This window comes from Drosophila subpulchrella, chromosome X (assembly GCF_014743375.2).
Source record: "Drosophila subpulchrella strain 33 F10 #4 breed RU33 chromosome X, RU_Dsub_v1.1 Primary Assembly, whole genome shotgun sequence".
Classification (NCBI taxonomy): Eukaryota; Metazoa; Arthropoda; class Insecta; order Diptera; family Drosophilidae; genus Drosophila; species Drosophila subpulchrella.
This window is the reverse complement of record NC_050613.1, coordinates 16479150-16497345: the sequence shown is the minus strand read 5'-3', so window position 1 is coordinate 16497345 and position 18196 is coordinate 16479150. Positions and strand designations below refer to the sequence as shown.

General features: G+C 39.5%; 3 protein-coding genes across 3 annotated transcripts; 2 read left to right on the top strand and 1 right to left on the bottom strand.

The window, feature by feature from the left end:
- The first annotated feature begins 5730 nt into the window (after positions 1 to 5730).
- On the top strand, positions 5731 to 8978 carry LOC119556854 (mediator of RNA polymerase II transcription subunit 15). The gene is made up of 3 exons (XM_037869326.1): positions 5731 to 5757; positions 5922 to 6398; positions 6618 to 8978. Exons 1-3 carry the CDS (start codon positions 5752 to 5754, stop codon positions 8832 to 8834), a joined length of 2700 nt encoding a protein of 899 aa, XP_037725254.1. The 5' UTR covers positions 5731 to 5751; the 3' UTR covers positions 8835 to 8978.
- Positions 8979 to 10266: 1288 nt separating this feature from the next.
- LOC119556665 (probable cytochrome P450 28c1) lies at positions 10267 to 13403 on the bottom strand. The gene is made up of 5 exons (XM_037869015.1): positions 13183 to 13403; positions 12397 to 12742; positions 11808 to 12218; positions 11092 to 11215; positions 10267 to 11034 (listed from the first exon to the last, which is right to left on the bottom strand). The coding sequence occupies exons 1-5, from the start codon at positions 13368 to 13370 to the stop codon at positions 10598 to 10600; spliced, it is 1506 nt and encodes a 501-aa protein (XP_037724943.1). The 5' UTR covers positions 13371 to 13403; the 3' UTR covers positions 10267 to 10597.
- Positions 13404 to 16107: 2704 nt separating this feature from the next.
- Positions 16108 to 16936, top strand: LOC119555886 (protein FAM170B-like). Its single transcript, XM_037867548.1, has 3 exons — positions 16108 to 16158; positions 16267 to 16782; positions 16877 to 16936. Exons 1-3 carry the CDS (start codon positions 16108 to 16110, stop codon positions 16934 to 16936), a joined length of 627 nt encoding a protein of 208 aa, XP_037723476.1.
- Positions 16937 to 18196: the final 1260 nt, after the last annotated feature.

Here is an 18196-nt window from a genome sequence, read left to right as displayed (position 1 = left end):
AAAAGATTAGTATTAACAGATTATAACATTTTTTTTAGGTTTGGTAGTGAATTTAAGCTTATAATCTAAACTCATCTTGTTGTAAAAATTATTATTCAACATTACAAAAATAAACTTCAAAATAATTTATAAATATGTATAATACTTATCATTTTTCAAAAAATATAAAATTTTGTTCAAATCTTATAAATGTAACCTGAACTCACCTTATTTTAAAAATCTTATCAGAAATAGCAGGGCAGTAATATATTAATACATCTCTTTTACTTAACGATTTTGTTATAATAAACGAGTTTCAAGTTAATTTTCAAGTTCTTCAGTTTCCTTAACATTCTAGACATTAAATACCATTTATTTTTTTCCACACTTTTCAATTTTAGGAAGCTAAGAATAGTCAGGCAGAGCTTTTTGAATTTCTTCTTGGTTTTTCCCTCTTTTTAACTATTTAGTTGACTGACCCTAAAATATGTTGACCCGAACTGAACTCTTGACTTGGCAACAACAGATGGCCGGCCACTTAAAGCCAAAGTGAAAGGGAAGACAACGCTGAAGGACATGTGTAAATGAATTGTCTGCGGATCGATTGATCGATGTCAAAATGGGGTTAATCAACCGTCAACACAGCTTGCATGCTAATTACCTAGATTTATAATGATAATAATAACGCGGGTAATCGTGGCACACGTGTCAGAAGCCCAAACCATTAGCCTTTCAGCTATATATATATAATTATATAATAATATACATCATAATTATCCCTAATTTTATATTTTAAAGTGTTTATTAATTCATTATTTTAAAATAAAATATTATGTATCATATCATGTACATAATTCGGAATGTAACCCGAACATTCTGTCTATATAGCGTTTCTTTGTAATGCCATTTATTGGTATTTTATTGGAATAGCTGATATTAAAAGAAAATAGTTAGACCCTTTTAGTTGCTAATATTTTGATTTCCATTTAGTAAACATAAAATATGCGCTTTTTATACTTTTAAGTTGAATGTTAGATAATTTCTTCGTGTGCAGCAATTATTTCTGGAAGGATTACATGGCCAGCAGGGGTAATTAAAAAGTCAAATTTTAAAATCCATTCAGATTTGCATGGCGTGGCTCAATAGATAATGGCCAATCAATGAATCGTCACTGTCGAGGCCCCCAAAACAAATAAGCCGAACACGCCCCGAACTTCCTGAGGCACACCAGACTTTTTTTTAACCATCTTGAACACCGCGGCATGCCTCTTTTTTGGGCAAGAGGTCGCCGCTTTGGCTGCCGAAGACTCTTCAGGTTTTATGTATCAATTAGCAGTCCGACGACACCGGTTCCATCCGTCAATGGGCAATCTTCGGCCGGATGCTGCGAGGGCAGCTTGACAACTTCATAGGTCTCATATTATACAAAATTACAATTTTAATGTGGGACTGCTTGAGAAGGTTTTACAAAAGTGGGGACTCAAAGTTTAAAGAAGAATTGCTTTTCAATACTTTAAAAACGTATTGTTATTAAATAACATGTTACACAGAGAAAATTCTGAAGTTCTCATCTCAGTTGAAAATGCTCTTAAAAATACAACTACATTTTTGAAGTCGAAAATATTTATTTTTGCTATAATCAAGTTGAATTGGCGGTAATTACATTGTAAATCTCAACAAATAAACTATTAGTCCAGTCAGTAGGGTATATTTATCAAAAAGTTGTTAAATAAACTCAATTTAACTTTTCTCTTCTCACCATTTCGTTCTAATATTAAGAACATTGATACCAAAATGTACTTAAACGTTTTTGAAGAACGAATGTTCTCAATTCGAGAACAATGTACTGGTATAAAATCATACACAATAAAAGTATTTTTAGCTCTGAATTTATTTTGTATAATTTTCAGAACTCATTTTTACCATATTGGATACTATATTGTTAATAATTAAAAAGTAATTTTATTAAAATGTATTTTTAATAAAATATATTAAGGTCTTATTGATCCACCCGCTTGACAAATCGATTCGGTTTCCCTTTTCTTTTCGACTTCATTTTCGTATCTTGCTTTCTTGAGGTAGTAAGTTTGTTTATCTTTATCTGCTTTGCCAAATGCTTCGAGTGCACAGAAAGAAAATCTTTGATAGTATTTAGGATAAATCACAAAAGGCCAACGGAATAAAAATTAATTTAGTTCTAATATAATTATATAGAACTATGGCAAATTAACTAATGATAAATTTTTATTTTTATTGATCAGTATAGTTAGATAGTCAACTTTGTTTTCAGTGTGGCCTCATCATATTGCGGTTGCAACCTGTTGCTGTTGTTGTTCCTGCTTGTAGATGGCACAAATTTAGTATTGATAAATCTTCCAACTTTATGCATGGCCAATAAGTATGTAAATCGACCTCCACTAATGGGTGGCGATGTTTGTTAATGTGAATATATATATTTTTTACATTTTCACAGAGAACCAGACAGAGAAAGAGAGAGTGAGACGGCTACAGAAATAGGGGGAAAGTGAGCGAGAAATTAAATAATTAACAAGCCAGGTAATATGCATACCAAATTTTTTAGTTATGCCAACAAACTGCAGGGGAACTCTCATAAATAATTACCAAAGTATCTCAGATGCTAATTCGGTTTGAGCGGAAATTTATGGCACGATAGAATCTGGGATTGGGCCTACAAATTCCGGATAGAGTTACAAAAAAATGCATTTCATAACTATTCAAACTAATTTGGTAATGGTCCTCATAATGATTTGATTGAATGGGTATAATTAATTTGCCAAAGGCATTACATAAACGATTTATAAACTGCCTACATTAAAACTAAATTAGAATTCGAAATTCCACATGATTGGTATTTACATTTAAACGTAACATAAGATTTGATCAGTATCTTAGGTGGGAAAACTTTATCATTTTGTGACCCTTTTTGGAGGGTGATATTTTTTTTAATACATTTTCTATTATTAACAAATATAAATATTTTGTAATTTCCAAATAGTTTTCAAATAAAAGAACTATTTAAAAAATAATTTTCCAAGTTCTGAATCATTCTTACCTTAATATCAAATAATTAGCCTATCAAAATTCGATCAAAAACCTATGTTAAATTGTTTTTGTTAAGCATTTGGAAATTCCATATAATTATGCAATCCACAAAAAAGCAATAAATGCCATCCGAAATAGACGTTCACACATTGTTTTATTTAATCAGTAAATAAGTATCTTTGGGCCAGACCCTTTTCGACCCTTTTTGTTTGGCCAATATTTCGATTCAATTCAATTCAATTATTTGCATGCCCCGCCTTTGTTGACCATCTCGTCTGAATTTTTCCCCTGCCGGTCTTTTGTGTTGGCCAAGTTGTTAGCGATCGGTCGCCATTTGGTATACATTGGCTGGTCGGTGGGCCAAATATGCATGAAATATTTATGCCAAGATGGGTCAAGGTTTCTCGACCATTGGCGAGGGGGAAGTCCCCCAAGAAAATGACACGGGTTTCTGCGGAAAAGCAAATAAACGATGTCGCTATAATGGTTATACAACGCCATCTGTTTTGTTGTGATTTGTATCGATCGACTTTGAATAGAGTCATGTTTTATGTGTAGCTTTTTAGATAAGCAATGTGTTAATGGTGGGCCTTTTTGGTGGTTTTTGCTATGGGTTTCGGAAGCAAAAAAGTTATCTATAAATGAAAAACAAGCTATGTTAATGGTATATCAATAAACATTTTGAGAAACCTTTTTTAAAATTTATAAAATCAATTTATATTGTGTATAGGTATATATAAAGTATTTTACAAAGCATTGTAATTGATTTTTTATTTACATTATATTCCTATATCACTTACTTTTCTTTTAAACGTGATAACTAAATACTATCAATTTTCCATCAGAAAATAAATAAAATAATGTATTAAGTATTTTACATATCCTATAATTGATAATTTATTAACATTATATTCCAATATCACTTACTATTCTTTTAAACATAAAAATAAATAATGCCAATTTTCCATATGATATTAAATAAAATAATATATAAATTATTTTACAAAGCCTTAAATTTAATCATTTATTAACAATATATTCCTATATTACTTACTATTTTTTTTAAAGATAATAAATAAATAATACCAATTTTCCATTAGAAAATTAATAAAATAATTTATCAAGTATTTTACAAAGCCTTATAATTGACTTTTCATTAACATTATATCCCAATATCTCTTACTTTTCCTTTTTTAAAACATAATAAATAAATAATACCAATTTTCCATCAGAAAACTAAAAAACAGCTAATGGGATGCGATTATAAACATCCGACTGATGTTGCACAAGAATCCACGAAGATATCGGTTAGCAGGTGGTAATATTTTGAATCCCAATCGAGGCGGAGACATGCTTATCAATGTTTAATGTTTAATTCATGGCCCAAAAATCAAAAAAACAAAAAAAGAAGCACCGAGGCGAGCCGACACGCATTGCTAATGACAGATGTAATAATTTTTTGCAATGCCAGCCAGATATTTAGCGGGCATTTTGCGAAACCCAAAGTTCGAAAACTGAAAAGCCGGTGCATATGCAAAGCTATAGGTATAGGTATAGCTATAATAACAGGAAACCCAAGCCACCCGATAACGAGCCGGATTGCGCAATCCGCACGGAGAACACACGGCCCCCGGTGACTGATGTTTGATGTCCGATGTCCGATTTTCGATGTCCGAGATATTTTTGGGAGCAGGCGTATTAATTACATCCGCCCATGGCACACGATTTCGGGAATCAGATGGGCTACACTGGAAAATATATATATATAGTTTGGTTATATCTCCGCCATTGCCGAAGAAAGGTCCTGAAAACCAGAGTTACATTTTAGGTAATCTATTTTTATGCGAAAGCGATTACAATTACAAAACATCTATTTTACACATTTTGTGTAGGTGTTTCTAACAAGAAAAGTATACAAAATGTATTACTAGTTCAAAGTGGTATGATATTAAAAAATAATATAAATATGATAAGTTCAAAAACATTTACATATTCTGATTTGTTTAAAGAATTAAATTGTCAAACGTTTACTGAAGTATAATATATCAATCTCCAATTATTTGTATAAATAAATTTTCCAAAATAAATATATATATTTTAAAAAGATCTTTGATTTTTAGAAAAGTGTTTCTGGGAATGATCAGTGGCTAAAATATTTAATATTAGGGATCAGGGATATTTTCCAAATAAAGGTATGAACAACAAGATAAGTTAATTTCAAGTACTCAACGAACCATCTTTACATACAAAATGTATCTGAGCTACCAGCCATGTTATATGGGCAAATACCATTTAGTCAAACCCTTTTTTTATGCTCCAATATATATATTGGGGGCTATTTGTTTTTCTGGGTGTAGTAGTGTTGACCGGCGATAACTCAATAAGCGGAATCTGCATTTTCGAGCGAAATGCGAACGAGCGGCCGAAGCGCAACTATTCGAAAATGTTGCGCAGCATCCCAAACTAACTAACCCCAACTAATGAAAGGCCCCCCTTTCTGACCACCTTGGAGTTTGGCAAAAGATGACGGAGATGGGGATGGAAATGGAGATGGAGATGTCGATCGCTGACGATGAAGATGAAGATGCGCCGACTAGTTTTCGGTTGGGATCGGATTGACTGAGGCCCTTGTATAAAACGCGTGGCCGGGTCAATCGGGGCATCATTGATCGGTTGGACATCGAGGGCTCAAGCACGACCACTGTGAAGATGAATGTAAGCAGAGCACTTTCCCCCACCAAGGCTAAGGATTACCATCGAGCCAAGGATTCATATAATCATCCACACATCCATTTCATATCAGTGATCAAAACCCATCTATTTTTTTTCTGTGACTCAAAAACTGTTTTGTGCTTTCTTTCGATTCGTTCTCGGTGAAGTTCTTTGGCGCCATTATTGCGCTCGCCATCTGTGCGCTATGTGGATTAACCCAAGCGGATATATCGCTCAAGTTGCAACAGCAGCAACAAGAACCGCTGATCACCAAGGAGCAGTACTACAAGACGGGCGGTGGCTTCCATGAGAGTAGCTACGGCAACTCCGGCTACCAGATCTTCGAGGTGCACAACCATTTCGCTGGCCAGGCCAAGGGTCCGGCCTATCTGCCGCCCCAGGGTCAGAGTTCCAGTCAGGGTCAGGGTCATGACGACAGCTTGGATCTGTCCTTCCTGAACTTTGCCGATGCTCCATCGGCAGTTGCTGCTCCTGCTCCGTCTCCAATTTCCGTGCCCTTCCCTTCAAGCTATCAACATGACTTCCAGCGAAAGGCTCCGGCCTCGTCCTCTGTGGGTTACAATGGCCAGGCCTATCTGCCACCCGCCAGCGCTGCCACGCCCATTGTCCAGCAGCAGCAACAAGTGGTGCAGCAGCAACAGCAAGTGATTCCCCAGCAACAGCAAGTGATTCCCCAGCAACAGCAAGTGATTCCTCAGCAACAAGTGGTGCAACATCAACATCAGGAAGTGCAACAGCAACATCAGGTGGTGCAACAGCAACAGCAGGTGGTGCAGCAGCAACATCAAGTGGTGCATCAGCAACAGCAGGTGGTGCAGCAGCAACATCAAGTGGTGCATCAGCAACAACAGGCGGTGCAGCAGCAGCAACCACAAGTGCTGCAGCAGCAACAACAACAAGTGGTGCAACAGCAAGTGGTGCAGCAGCAACAACCCCAAGTTGTGCAGCAGCAACAAGTGCAGCAGCAACAGGTGCAACAGCAATACAGTCAGCAGAGCTATGAAGCACCCGCCTATCTGCCACCCATTGCCGTCCAGGAGGTTGCCCAGCCAGTGCCCATCAGCTACCCGCAGCCACAGAAGGCTTTCCAAGGACCCACCTATCTGCCACCCCAGCAACAGCAGGTGCAACAGGTTCAGGAGGTGCAACAGCAGCAGCAACAAGTGCAGCAGGTTCAGGAAGCTCAGCAGCAGCAGCAGCAACAGCAGCAGGAGCAGCAGCAGATTGCTGTGCAGGCACAGGGCCAGGAATATCAGGCTCCTGGCTATTTGCCCCCTGGCTATGACTTCACCAATCCCGATCAGTTGCCTTTGTCGCTGAGCCAGAGTGTGGCCACCTCGCAGAGTGTGTCGTCTGTGCAAAATGTTGCCACAACACAGAGTGTTGCATCGGTGCAAGAGGTTGCTGGCGAGTATCGTGCTCCTGGCTACCTGCCACCTGGCTACGATGCGCCATCTCCACAGGCACCCAGCCAGATCAGTTATCAGCAACCACAACAGCAAGCACAGCAGCAGCAACAAGTGTATGTTGCACCCACGCAGGCAACTGTTAGCGATCCTGGCGCCCTTCCCGATGGCTATGACTTTGTGAAGCCCGAAAATGCCGAGGCAGCCATTGCCGAGCTGCACAGCCTGCAGACGGCAACCAAACTGCTGAAACAGCAGCAGGAGCAACAGTTGCTGTTGCAACAGCAGCAGCAGCACCAGCAGCAACAGCAGCAGCAGCAGCAACAGGTCGTCGTGCAGTCTCAGATGCAGCTTGCCCAGCAACAGCAAAACGCAGACATTGTCTACGGTCATCCCCAGTCGCAGCAACAGCAAGCTTTGGCTCCTCAGAGCACACTGGCAACATCCACTGCAGTTGGCTACCAGCAACATTACACGGCTCCTGGCTACCTGCCACCAACTGCCACTGTTTCGGCTCCAGCTCCAGCTCCGTCTCCCGTATCCGTTTCCATTCCAGCTCCAGCTCCTTTGGCTGCTCCAGCTCCTGTTGCCGTTGTCCAGGCAACAGCAACATCTAGCTCCTACCAGCAGCAACAGCAGCAGCAGTTCAGGGCTTCTGGCTATCTGCCACCAACTGTTGCAGCTCCTACTCCTGTCCAAGTGGCAGCTCCTGCTCCCGCTCCAGTGCGTGTGGCAGCTCCTGCTCCCGCTCCTGTCCATGTGGCCGGACCCGCTCCCATTGCCATTTCCCTGCCAGCTCCTTCGCCCACCCAGGTGACCCACATCCACTCCCTGCGCAGCTACATGAACACCGTGCAGCCCTTCGCCCGCTATGCACAGCCAGTGGCCGTACGCCAGCAACACCAGCACGTCGTCCGGCATCAAGTGCAGCAGCAACACCAGCATGTGCAGCAGCAACATCAGCATGTGCAGCAGCAACATCAGCAGGTACAGCAGCAACAGGTCATCGAGGTGGCGCCCATGTACCGTGAACAATCGAAGCGTCCCCGCTTCTATGCCCCAGCCTATGTGAGCAATGCTGTGCCCCGCCAGCAACAGCAGCACCTGCACCACCACTACCACCACCGAGTGGTGCAGAGCCAGAAGCTCCAAGCACTTCCATCTCCCACCCTGAACTTCAAGGCCCAGCAGTCGCTGCAGAAGTTCATGCCCAAGGACGTCCAGGTGGCGGTGAATGTGGCCATGGCGGCCACCGCACCCGTGGTGGCACCACCCGCCCTGCGTGGCAGTTCGCGGGTGCGCACTGTACAGATCGTGAAGCCACATGCCACGCGCACCTTCAAGGTGCTGGAGCAACTGGATCAGGCTGGCGTCAAGACGATCAAGATCTTGGGGGCCACCAATGAGCAGCCGCAGGGACGCCATCAGGTGGTCAAGGTGGTGACCCAGAATGCGCAGAGCGGTGCCGAGAGCCATGTGCAGACGGTGAAGATCTACGATGAAGTGCAGCAGGTGCAGCAGGTCCAGCAGCCACTGCGCCTGCAGCCACTGGGCGGTGGCAACAACGGCTACTTGCCACCAGCGCGTCCCAGGTCGCGGATTGTGCGCCAGGCTGCCAAGCCGCTGCGCCTCTATCCCGTCGCCAGTCTCTAGAGGATGGGGTCATGGTCAACTCCCAGCACTGATTAGTTGTTAATTTCATCATCGAGCGTCTACTTATTTTTTTTTTCCACCTCATTTCGCATGCATTTCTGTCCACACTACTAGCAAATCGATATACAAATACCCCAAATCGCATTCGAAATCAAATCATTTGCATGCAATAACAACCGATTCGAATTTCTTACCCAATAAAATGTATACTTACGTAAAATATGTAAATAATTTGGCTGTTTAATTTCGTTGATTGGGATTGCTCATCCATTGGAGTTGGCCATGCATTTGCAGTGGACCTTGAGTTTTTATGGGCTATGGTCGAAGTTTGGCATTAATTCTGGTGAAATGGAAATAGCCAGGCATTCCAAATTTGATGGGATTTAAATTGGATTTGATTACAATCGTCAATGCATTTATAGGCCTTTGAATTTTAGGTATAAGTATCTTTACTATGTATATATTATATTTTATGCCTACAGCAGAAAAGGTATTTTTTAATTTTTGAGATTAATTTAAAAAAGGTTATTTTCCAATTTTAATTGGCTTTAAGTTGTTTTCAATACAATCTTCAGTGCCTTTATAAGTTTTAAATATCTATATTTTATATTCAGATAGGAAGTTAAAACAGTTTTAATTCACATTTTAAGTTTCCATCAGCGTAGGTTATAAATCTACCATTTGGTTTCAAAAGAAGTCGTATAACAACTTCGTGCAAGTCACATTTTATAGCTCCGAGCATCTCCGTGATCTCTATGACGATTTAGACGATGTCTCTGCTCATCCCAAAGGCGTGTCTTCCCCTTTTCAAACTCTCTCCCAACGCGTGACCTTCGTTTTCGGTTTCATTGGGGTTTTGGGTTTTGACGGGTTTTAAATTTGTTTGCTTCCGCTCTTAGTAACCAGCGAATAGTGAAAGGCCTGACCGGATTTAGGGCCTACACGACTCATTTTCGACTCATATGTAATACGATGACACTTAATCGCACCTTACTCAATACTTAAATATCTTAATCTAAAACAAACCACATTATTTGGCAATTGCCTCATTTTAAGTTATTAGGAAACTGTTTTGTTTTTCATTTTGTGTAACATGCAACTTGAAATCCACTTCATAATTTCAAACTAATACAAAAATGTAGGTTTACAAATATAAAGTAATTTAATTCTTTTACTTCAAAAAAAGGAAATTATTTTTTTCTTTAAGTGTATTTCTTATGAATGCAATCAATGCCACTTATTGATGTATAACCAGTGTTTGAGTACCGCCCGATGACATAATTCCCATTTGAATGCAGCTAAGCCCTGAGCCCAACAATAGTATTGAGCCACTCTAATTTTTATTGAACCGCCAGTAAACCTTTACCAATAAACAAATCATTGATAATTTTTGGGGACAGACAAAATATAGTAATAAAATATCAAACCAATATCATTTCGTAAATATTTAATTTAAGTATTGCACAAAAAAAAAACAACATCTATGGTTTTCTTATGACACCTAGCTGTATATCACTCTGTTTTGTGATTTTGATTTTAATAGATCTAATTAGAAATTTTATTTGAAAAATCTTATAAAGTTGGGAACCATTAAATCACTGTGTTTTATGATTTTGATTTTAATTGATCTAAGTAAAAATGATTTTTGAAAAAACCTAACTTAATAGAAAAACCATTAATTTTAAAACCTCATCTGGGCATGTAAATACTTCTTAAGACCTACCCCAACCCAAGGAAAGTACTTTTTTCTGGATCTTTTATGTCTAGATTTTTCGCGGAACAAACTGCAGCCAAATGCCGCCCTTGTGGACCCCCACAAAGATGACGGGATCGATTTCGGTGCCGTTTCGGGTGCGAGGACTGACCAGGACCTCGAACCGCTGGACAATGGCCGCCAGAGCGGCCTTCGACATGGCCAGGCCCAAACGCATTCCCACACACTGCCGGGGTCCATTGCCGAAGCCCAGGAAAACGCCCTGCTGCTTGAAGTTCCTCAATCCGCCATCCAGGAATCTTTCGGGCCGGAATATCTCCGGTTCCGGATGGATGTCGGGATCATTGTGCAGGGCGTAAATGGGAATCATCAGGTTGTCGCCGGGTCGCAACTTAAGCGGCTCCGCATGGTGACTACCCCGCAATTCGTACTCCTTTGTGCAGGTCTTTGAGGACCAGCCCCCGGCTGGATAGATCCGCAAGCTCTCTGAAAAAAAGGGCCTTGAGATACATGGTTTTTCGGAAATACCATAACATCACGCACCATTGAAGCAGGCACTCAGATAGGGCAGGTCTATGAGGGCGTCCAGATCGGGCAGGTCTCCGCCGGGATTGGACTCCTGGAGTTCCTCGAACAGACGTTGCTGGCAATCCGGATTGCGACCAAGCTAAAGGATAAGTATGGCATATATGAAATATTGTACCTTTTAGAAATGATCTGATTTTAATTGTTTTGTTTGTAGAAGTTCGAATGTGAAAATTGCTTTACTCCTACATTAAAGTTTCTGACCCAGCTTATAAAATCAATAGGATTTTGAAATCACTTATAAAGATTTCTAAAAGTATGCAGTGTCAGTCTTTCGGAATAAAAACATCGATCTTCAGGGTAGAAATTATATTGTTGCATACTTTTTAACACCTTCACAAGTAACTTAAAAATCATGAACTTGTATTAACAAAAAATATGCGAAAACAGTCGACTTATGTATGTATGTACTATTCTCGTCTAGACGATTTCAAACCAAAGAAAAAGTAGGCCTTAAATAAAATATTCCTAATATCAGAGCAAATTTAGCCCAAATCACATGCAAAACTCTATAGATTTTGCGAAACCGAGTGATTTCTTGGTAAGTTCTTAAACCAACCGTTCCTAAAACCATCGGAGATTTCTGAGACACCCTAGTAAATCTTTAAAGTGATCTTTAGGGCAAACTACGGCCCAAAAGGCCACCTTATCAAGAAGCATTAACTTAACCTTACCAGCAAAAGACAGTGGGCAATGCTGTTGGAAGTAGTGTCCAGGCCGTCGAACATAAAGGTCATGACATGCGAGGCCATATCCCCCTCGCTGAGATCGAGGTCCTTCTGCATCTCGAGCAGATGGTTGATGAAGTCGTTCCGCTCCTGGTGTTTGGAACGGCGCAGGCGCAAAGCTTCGCTGATCAGCGCCCCGTAGAATTGATCGTGGGAGCGGGGAAACACCTTGGGGCGCAGGCGGCGGGGAAGATTTGGAAAGAGACCACAGACGGCACCGGCAATGGCCAATCCCTTGTTCTCGGCGGACATCTCCTGATTTTGCCGGACAACCGGCAGTGGATTGTCGCTGAAGGTGCGCGCCTGGATGCCCAGAACACAGTCGAATAGAGATTCACCCGTAAAGCGCAGGCCAAGCTGTAAAAAAGTGGAGAGATTGTATTAAAATGGTATCGATCGCATGTTTTTAAGCCCCTCAAAAGGTGCTTAAAAGTATGCTAGAACTAACGTGCTTAAAAAACCGTAGCATACTTTTAGGCACCCTTTAATGAAATCTTAAATACAATTTCCAAATTGCTGGCACAGAACTACCCACATCAATGCTATCGAGCTCCATTCCGCCCACCGACTTCCTGGAGATGAACTCGCAGAGATCCCGACAGACTCGCTGCATGATGGCATGGGTGGTGCGGATGCGACCGTTGGTCAGCAACGAGGAGAATACCGCCCGCTGGCGGCGCCACTCTTCACCCTCCAGAACAAAGGGATTGAGGGCGACCAGTCGATCCTTGTTAATGTCGATCATCTTAGAGGCATCGTTGTCCTCGAAGTGGCTGAAGGCGCTCACATAGATCTCGTAGACCAAACGGGGTTCCAAAATTAGCAGCTTGGGTGCGCGCACCAGGAAGCAACCCACATAGCTGTGGGTATTCCGGTACCGCCTGCAAAGTATAAAGAAATGTTATAGTAGTATATTATATTATTAGTATAGTATAGTTATTATTTGTTTAACTTCGAATGAACAACTTTGGGAAATATAGAATTTATAGAAGATTTATGAATGAATGGTAAGTCTCAGTTGGATGCTCTATAAAAAATATTCCATTTACAAACTAATACAAATTCCTTAACACCAAAGGTGTATCCATAATAATTACGTTTTCCCTACAATGTATACAAACGGTATATACTATACAACCCTCTTAACAAGCGCGGATCTACAGGGGGGGTAATGGGGGATAGATCCCCCACTCAGGTTAAAAAGTATATGTTGAATGTATTTTATTCCAAATTTTTGCTTTCTACTCAACAATTTTTCTTTTATCCGCCCCCACAACTAAATTCTGGATCCGCCACTGCCCCATAATATCACAATACCCACATGTAGATATCGCGCATGTCCATGGTGAAGTGTTGGCGTGGCCACACCATATTGGGAAAGGACCCGAAAAGTGGAAGGGCTCGGGGCTCCGTGACTCCGCGACGCCGCCAGTGGCCATAGTTGGACACCAGAAACACATAGATCACACCCAGCAAAGTCGCAATCCCCAGCAAAAGCGATCCAAACATGACGACGATGCAAGCGAAACTGAGTGGGTGAAATTGAATCTGATATGCTGATCTTGGGCACCGGGGGATCGCCTCCCTAGCGTGCTTCTATTTTATATTTTATTCCTCACTTCGCAATGAGCCTATGTGGGATTGCGTGTCTCTCAAATAATGGGGTGCCATTATCGAATTAACCGACGACCTGCTCTTATATCAAAACACATAAGGAGCTGTATTATAAAGTCGACCGTTGAGCTTTCGTATTCTGAAATGTTTTCGCATTATAATGAAACTATATGTATTAAATACATGCGTTTTTAACGTTTCTTATAAAGAATATTATTTAGTAAAAATAACCTAAAAACCGGTTACCTCTCGTCTCGTTTGCCGAACTGATTTAAAGGGCGTAAACTAGAAGAATAAGAATTTGAGTCTTTTGAGTTTTTCGGTTACTCAATATGAGAAAATTTATTCTCAAGTTGGAAATTGAAGAGCACATTTGAGAATTTTGTGATCAATTCAAGTTTTTTTTCTTAAAATGAGTTTAATTTTTCTTAATATGTGTTTTTCCCCAAATGTTGTACTTAAATGCAGTACATCCTCAAATTGAGAGTACAAAAACTTGATTTGAGAACGTCATATTTTTCTCTGTGTACCGTTCGGGTAACCTCATTGGATCCGAAGATTTTTTTTCTAAACGTCAATAGAAATGCGTGTCAATGACCTAGCTAAGAAAAAAGACTGTTAAAAAGGGCATAGGTCACTAAATCGAGGATCATTATCATACAACCCCAAAGAAAGCTCTGCCAACAGCCTGACAACCCTGAGCAAAAACAAATTCACCCCACAATGGGAACACTTAATTCAACAAAGGAGGCCATTGTCAAGTGCTGTGCTGCGATATTTTTGTATTCATCCACAAATATTTATTTGTCCTCGGATTTCTAAAACAAGAAAACTTTTGGCAAATCTTTGCTTTTAAGACAAATAAGGCGAAAAACATCTGCATTTCCTAATACTTCCACTTGAATTCACAGTGAATTGTCATCTTTGATGTCATTTAAACCACAGCGAATGCATTAGATATGGTTTCTGGTTTAAGACTACACTCTGACCTAATCAATCAACTAAAACATCGAGACTCTATGAAGGGATTTGTGCAGCAGTCGACTTCTCCATCAATCACTAAAGATTGAACAATGATTGATGATATGTTAGAGATATAATAAACGGTGATATCCCAGATTAACGTTAAATATTCAATACAGTTTACAGGCAAAATCCCATTTTTTGCGTTCTCTTGGGATACTATTTTACTTTAAAATGTAAAATTTTGTAAAGCAGTCTTGGCCAATAGTCGATATATATTTTTTTTCAAGTGTAGGTTCAGTTCCCACTGGTCAGTGACATTGACATTGTTACGCCTGACGAATCTCGGGACCAAAGCGTATCCAATTATTGTGACCTCGTCATTCCTGCTACAAAATTAAAGCAAATCCAACCTGAAGAGATCTTGGACAGCGTTGATGACTCCGCGATGTCTGGAAAGTGTATGTGGGGAAACAAAATTATAAATATATATGCATGTACAATGAATATAAGTTCTTTTATATGTTTATGTATTAAATAAAGAAATACGATTAAAACAAATTGATTAATAAAAACTCATTACATAGTTAACAAAAAATGATGACAACTTCGGCAAGCTGAAGATTTCTTGTCCTTTTTGCTCGTTGAGTAAGAGGTTATGTTGTATTCGGGACCCTATAATTTCGACCCTATAATATACATATATATACATATATATTCCTGATCTGACCGTGTGAACGCTGTGATCTCTGAAACTATAAGAGCTAGAGAGTTAAGTAAATGAGACTTAGCTTTGGCTATCAATTCAAATGCCAAAAACGTATACAAAAGGACATTATTATTCAGATTCTACTCTTGCCATTGAAGCCCATGTTGCCAAAAAAGTTTTTCAAGATATATTTCACAGAAAATTATATATTTTTTTCAATATTAACAAGTAGTTATCTATAGTTAAAATCTATTAGTTAAAACGTTCCATTGGTTAGCTGAGTAACGGGTATACGATGGTCTATGATAGAGTAAAACTTTCTTTAGTTTTTTTTTTAAACAAATTTTTTTAATGATATTAGAAAAACTTCTGCAAGGGTATAAAAAACATGTGCTAACAGGTTTTACATTTTTGATAGTTTTCGTATACTTTTATCAAAATAAATATTGTAAATTATGTATGATTTATCTAATAAAAGTGGAATTCATAGGATTGCTTAAATATTACAATGTAATATTACAATATTCCCACACCTTTAAAGCAAAAGCAATGCATTTTAGCGATCTTTATGATAAATCGTAATGTCGATTCAATATATTCCAAGAAATACATTGATTTTATGTAGATTTTTTTGAACTCTTTTTATATAATCTTCGTTATATAAGCAATTCTAAACATTGCCAATCCTAAAATAAAACTGATCTTTGGAACAGAGCCACATGTGCAGAGGGTACGAAACCATTGTTTTTAATTGCGTGTAGAACAGTTACCCTCGATTGGGGTTTTGGCAAACAGTGCCAATTAAGTTCACAAACTCGGATTCTAAGCGTGTGCTGTGCAAATAGCGAAAAAACAAAAAGACAAAGGCATAGATCTGAAGATCGGAGATCCGAGATGAACGGAAAAGGTGGTGGTATTTGCTCTGGCCAAATAAAAATCAATTTTTCGGGCGTTGGGATGATGGATGTTGTGGATTTGCCAGTTGGAAGCTGCTATATAAGCCTGGTTGAGGTTCTTGGAAAGGCACAGTGTCAGCTTCCACTGCCCCAAACAATAAGATGCGATTCCTGTGCGCTCTGATCTTTTCCTGCCTCCTGGCTGTGGCCCTTTCGGCAACAGCGGATCCTACTGCAGCGGCTCCCGCAACAGCGGATCCGACAGCAGCGGCTCCTGCAACAGCGGATCCAACAGCAGCGTCCCCAACAGCAGCGTCCCCCACAGCAGCGTCCCCAACAGCAGCGTCCCCCACAGCAGCGTCCCCCACAGCAGCGGATCCTACAGCAGCGTCCCCCACAGCAGCGTCCCCCACAGCAGCGTCCCCCACAGCAGCCGATCCGACAACAGCCGATCCTACAACAGCCGATCCTACAACAGCCGATCCTACAACAGCCGATCCAACAACAGCGTCTCCCACAGCAGCGTCCCCCACAGCAGCGTCCCCCACAGCAGCGTCCCCCACAGCAGCGTCTCCTACAGCAGCGTCCTCGACATCGAGCAGCACTAATACAGCAACCAACAACCCCACCTCTACCTCTACCACGACCACGTCTACTACTGAGAAAACCACTGTTACGGAGGCTACTAAAAGGAGGGCAGAACATAAAACACGCTACAAACACACCAAATCCAAGAAGAGTAAGAGCAAGAAGAGCAAGAAGGACAAGAAGGTCAAGACAAAGAAGCACAAGCACAGGAGAACCAGGCGCACCCGTCGTGGTTAAACATTCAGATCCTTCTATACCAACCAAACTACCCGATTCCACCGAACTATGAAAACATCGCGGCCTAATATCTTATTTTTTACCCAATAAAGCATAAAAAAAAAAAATCTCAAAACCTATATATTGAATTTTTGGGGGCCACATCTTCTAGTTGAAAAAATGTTGATAAAAAGATTGCTTAAACTATTATAATACCAATTTTGGTTTCAAAAATAGAAAAAAAAAACGATACACAGGAAATCCAACGTCGAAATACAATCATAGTGATAGACATTATTCAAAGGAACCCAAATCAATATTATAAGTTCTTAAGTAGAACTCCATAGTTCATTTTCGAACCGTATAGTTATTAAATAAAATATAAAATATAATATCATAATTCGATATAAACGTAATCCAATTTTGGTTTCGAAAATTCAATTCCTAAAAAAAACGATATCACAGGAAATCCAACGTCGAAATACAATCATAGGATATAAGTCCTTAAGTATAACTCCATAGTTTATTTTCGAACCGTATAGTTATCAAATAAAATATAAAATATAATATCATACTTCGATATAAACGTAATACAATTTTGGTTTCGAAAATCCAATTCCTAAAAAAACGATATCACATGAAATCACATGAAATCGAAATACAATCATGGTGATAGGCATTATTCAAAGGAACTCAAATCAATAGTATAAGTCCTTAATTAGAATACTTAATTTTCGAACCGTATAGTTATTAAATAAAATATAATATCATAATTCGACATAAACGTAATCCAATTTTGGTTTCGAAAATCCAATTCCTAAAAAAAACGATATCACTGGAAATCCAACGTCGAAATACAATCATAGTGATAGACATTATTCAAAGGAACCCCAAAATTATAAGTCCTTAAGTAGAACTCCATAGTTTATTTTCGAATCGTATAGTTATAAAATAAAATATAATATCATAATTCGATATAAACGTAATCCAATTTTGGTTTCGAAAATCAATTTCCTAAAAAAACGATATCACATGAAATCCAACGTCGAAATACAATCATAGTGATAGACATTATTCAAAGGAACCCAAATCAATAATATAAGTCCTTAGGTAGAACTCCATAGTTAATTTTCGTATCCTATAGTTATTAAATCCAAATAAAAAACAGTTTTTGTTGAGTTTTTAGTTAATGCATTTATTATAATATATGGTTAGATCGAGTCTAAAATCGACCTCTCAAAATGAATTCTATGACACTCTCGGTTATACAAATGAATAAAAAAAGTTTTTTTTTGCTTTTGATTTGTGTAATTTTTGATTAACTAAGGGCAAAGACATGCGACGACATG

Bases quoted from the DNA above. Each gene is read 5' to 3' on its own strand.
- LOC119556854 (XM_037869326.1), top strand. The intron at 6,399-6,617 runs GTGGTGCAGCAG...GTGGTGCATCAG, and splicing joins TTGTCCAGCAGCAGCAACAA to CAACAACAGGCGGTGCAGCA.
- LOC119555886 (XM_037867548.1), top strand. From the start codon at position 16,108: ATGGATGTTGTGGATTTGCCAGTTGGAAGCTGCTATATAAGCCTGGTT. The intron at 16,159-16,266 runs GTTCTTGGAAAG...TTTCGGCAACAG, and splicing joins GCTATATAAGCCTGGTTGAG to CGGATCCTACTGCAGCGGCT. The intron at 16,783-16,876 runs GTAAGAGCAAGA...TTAAACATTCAG, and splicing joins ACACACCAAATCCAAGAAGA to ATCCTTCTATACCAACCAAA.
- LOC119556665 (XM_037869015.1), bottom strand. From the start codon at position 13,370: ATGTTTGGATCGCTTTTGCTGGGGATTGCGACTTTGCTGGGTGTGATC. The intron at 12,219-12,396 runs GTGGGTAGTTCT...ACTTTTTTACAG, and splicing joins TGGAGCTCGATAGCATTGAT to CTTGGCCTGCGCTTTACGGG. The intron at 11,216-11,807 runs GTAAGGTTAAGT...CTTATCCTTTAG, and splicing joins TTGCCCACTGTCTTTTGCTG to CTTGGTCGCAATCCGGATTG.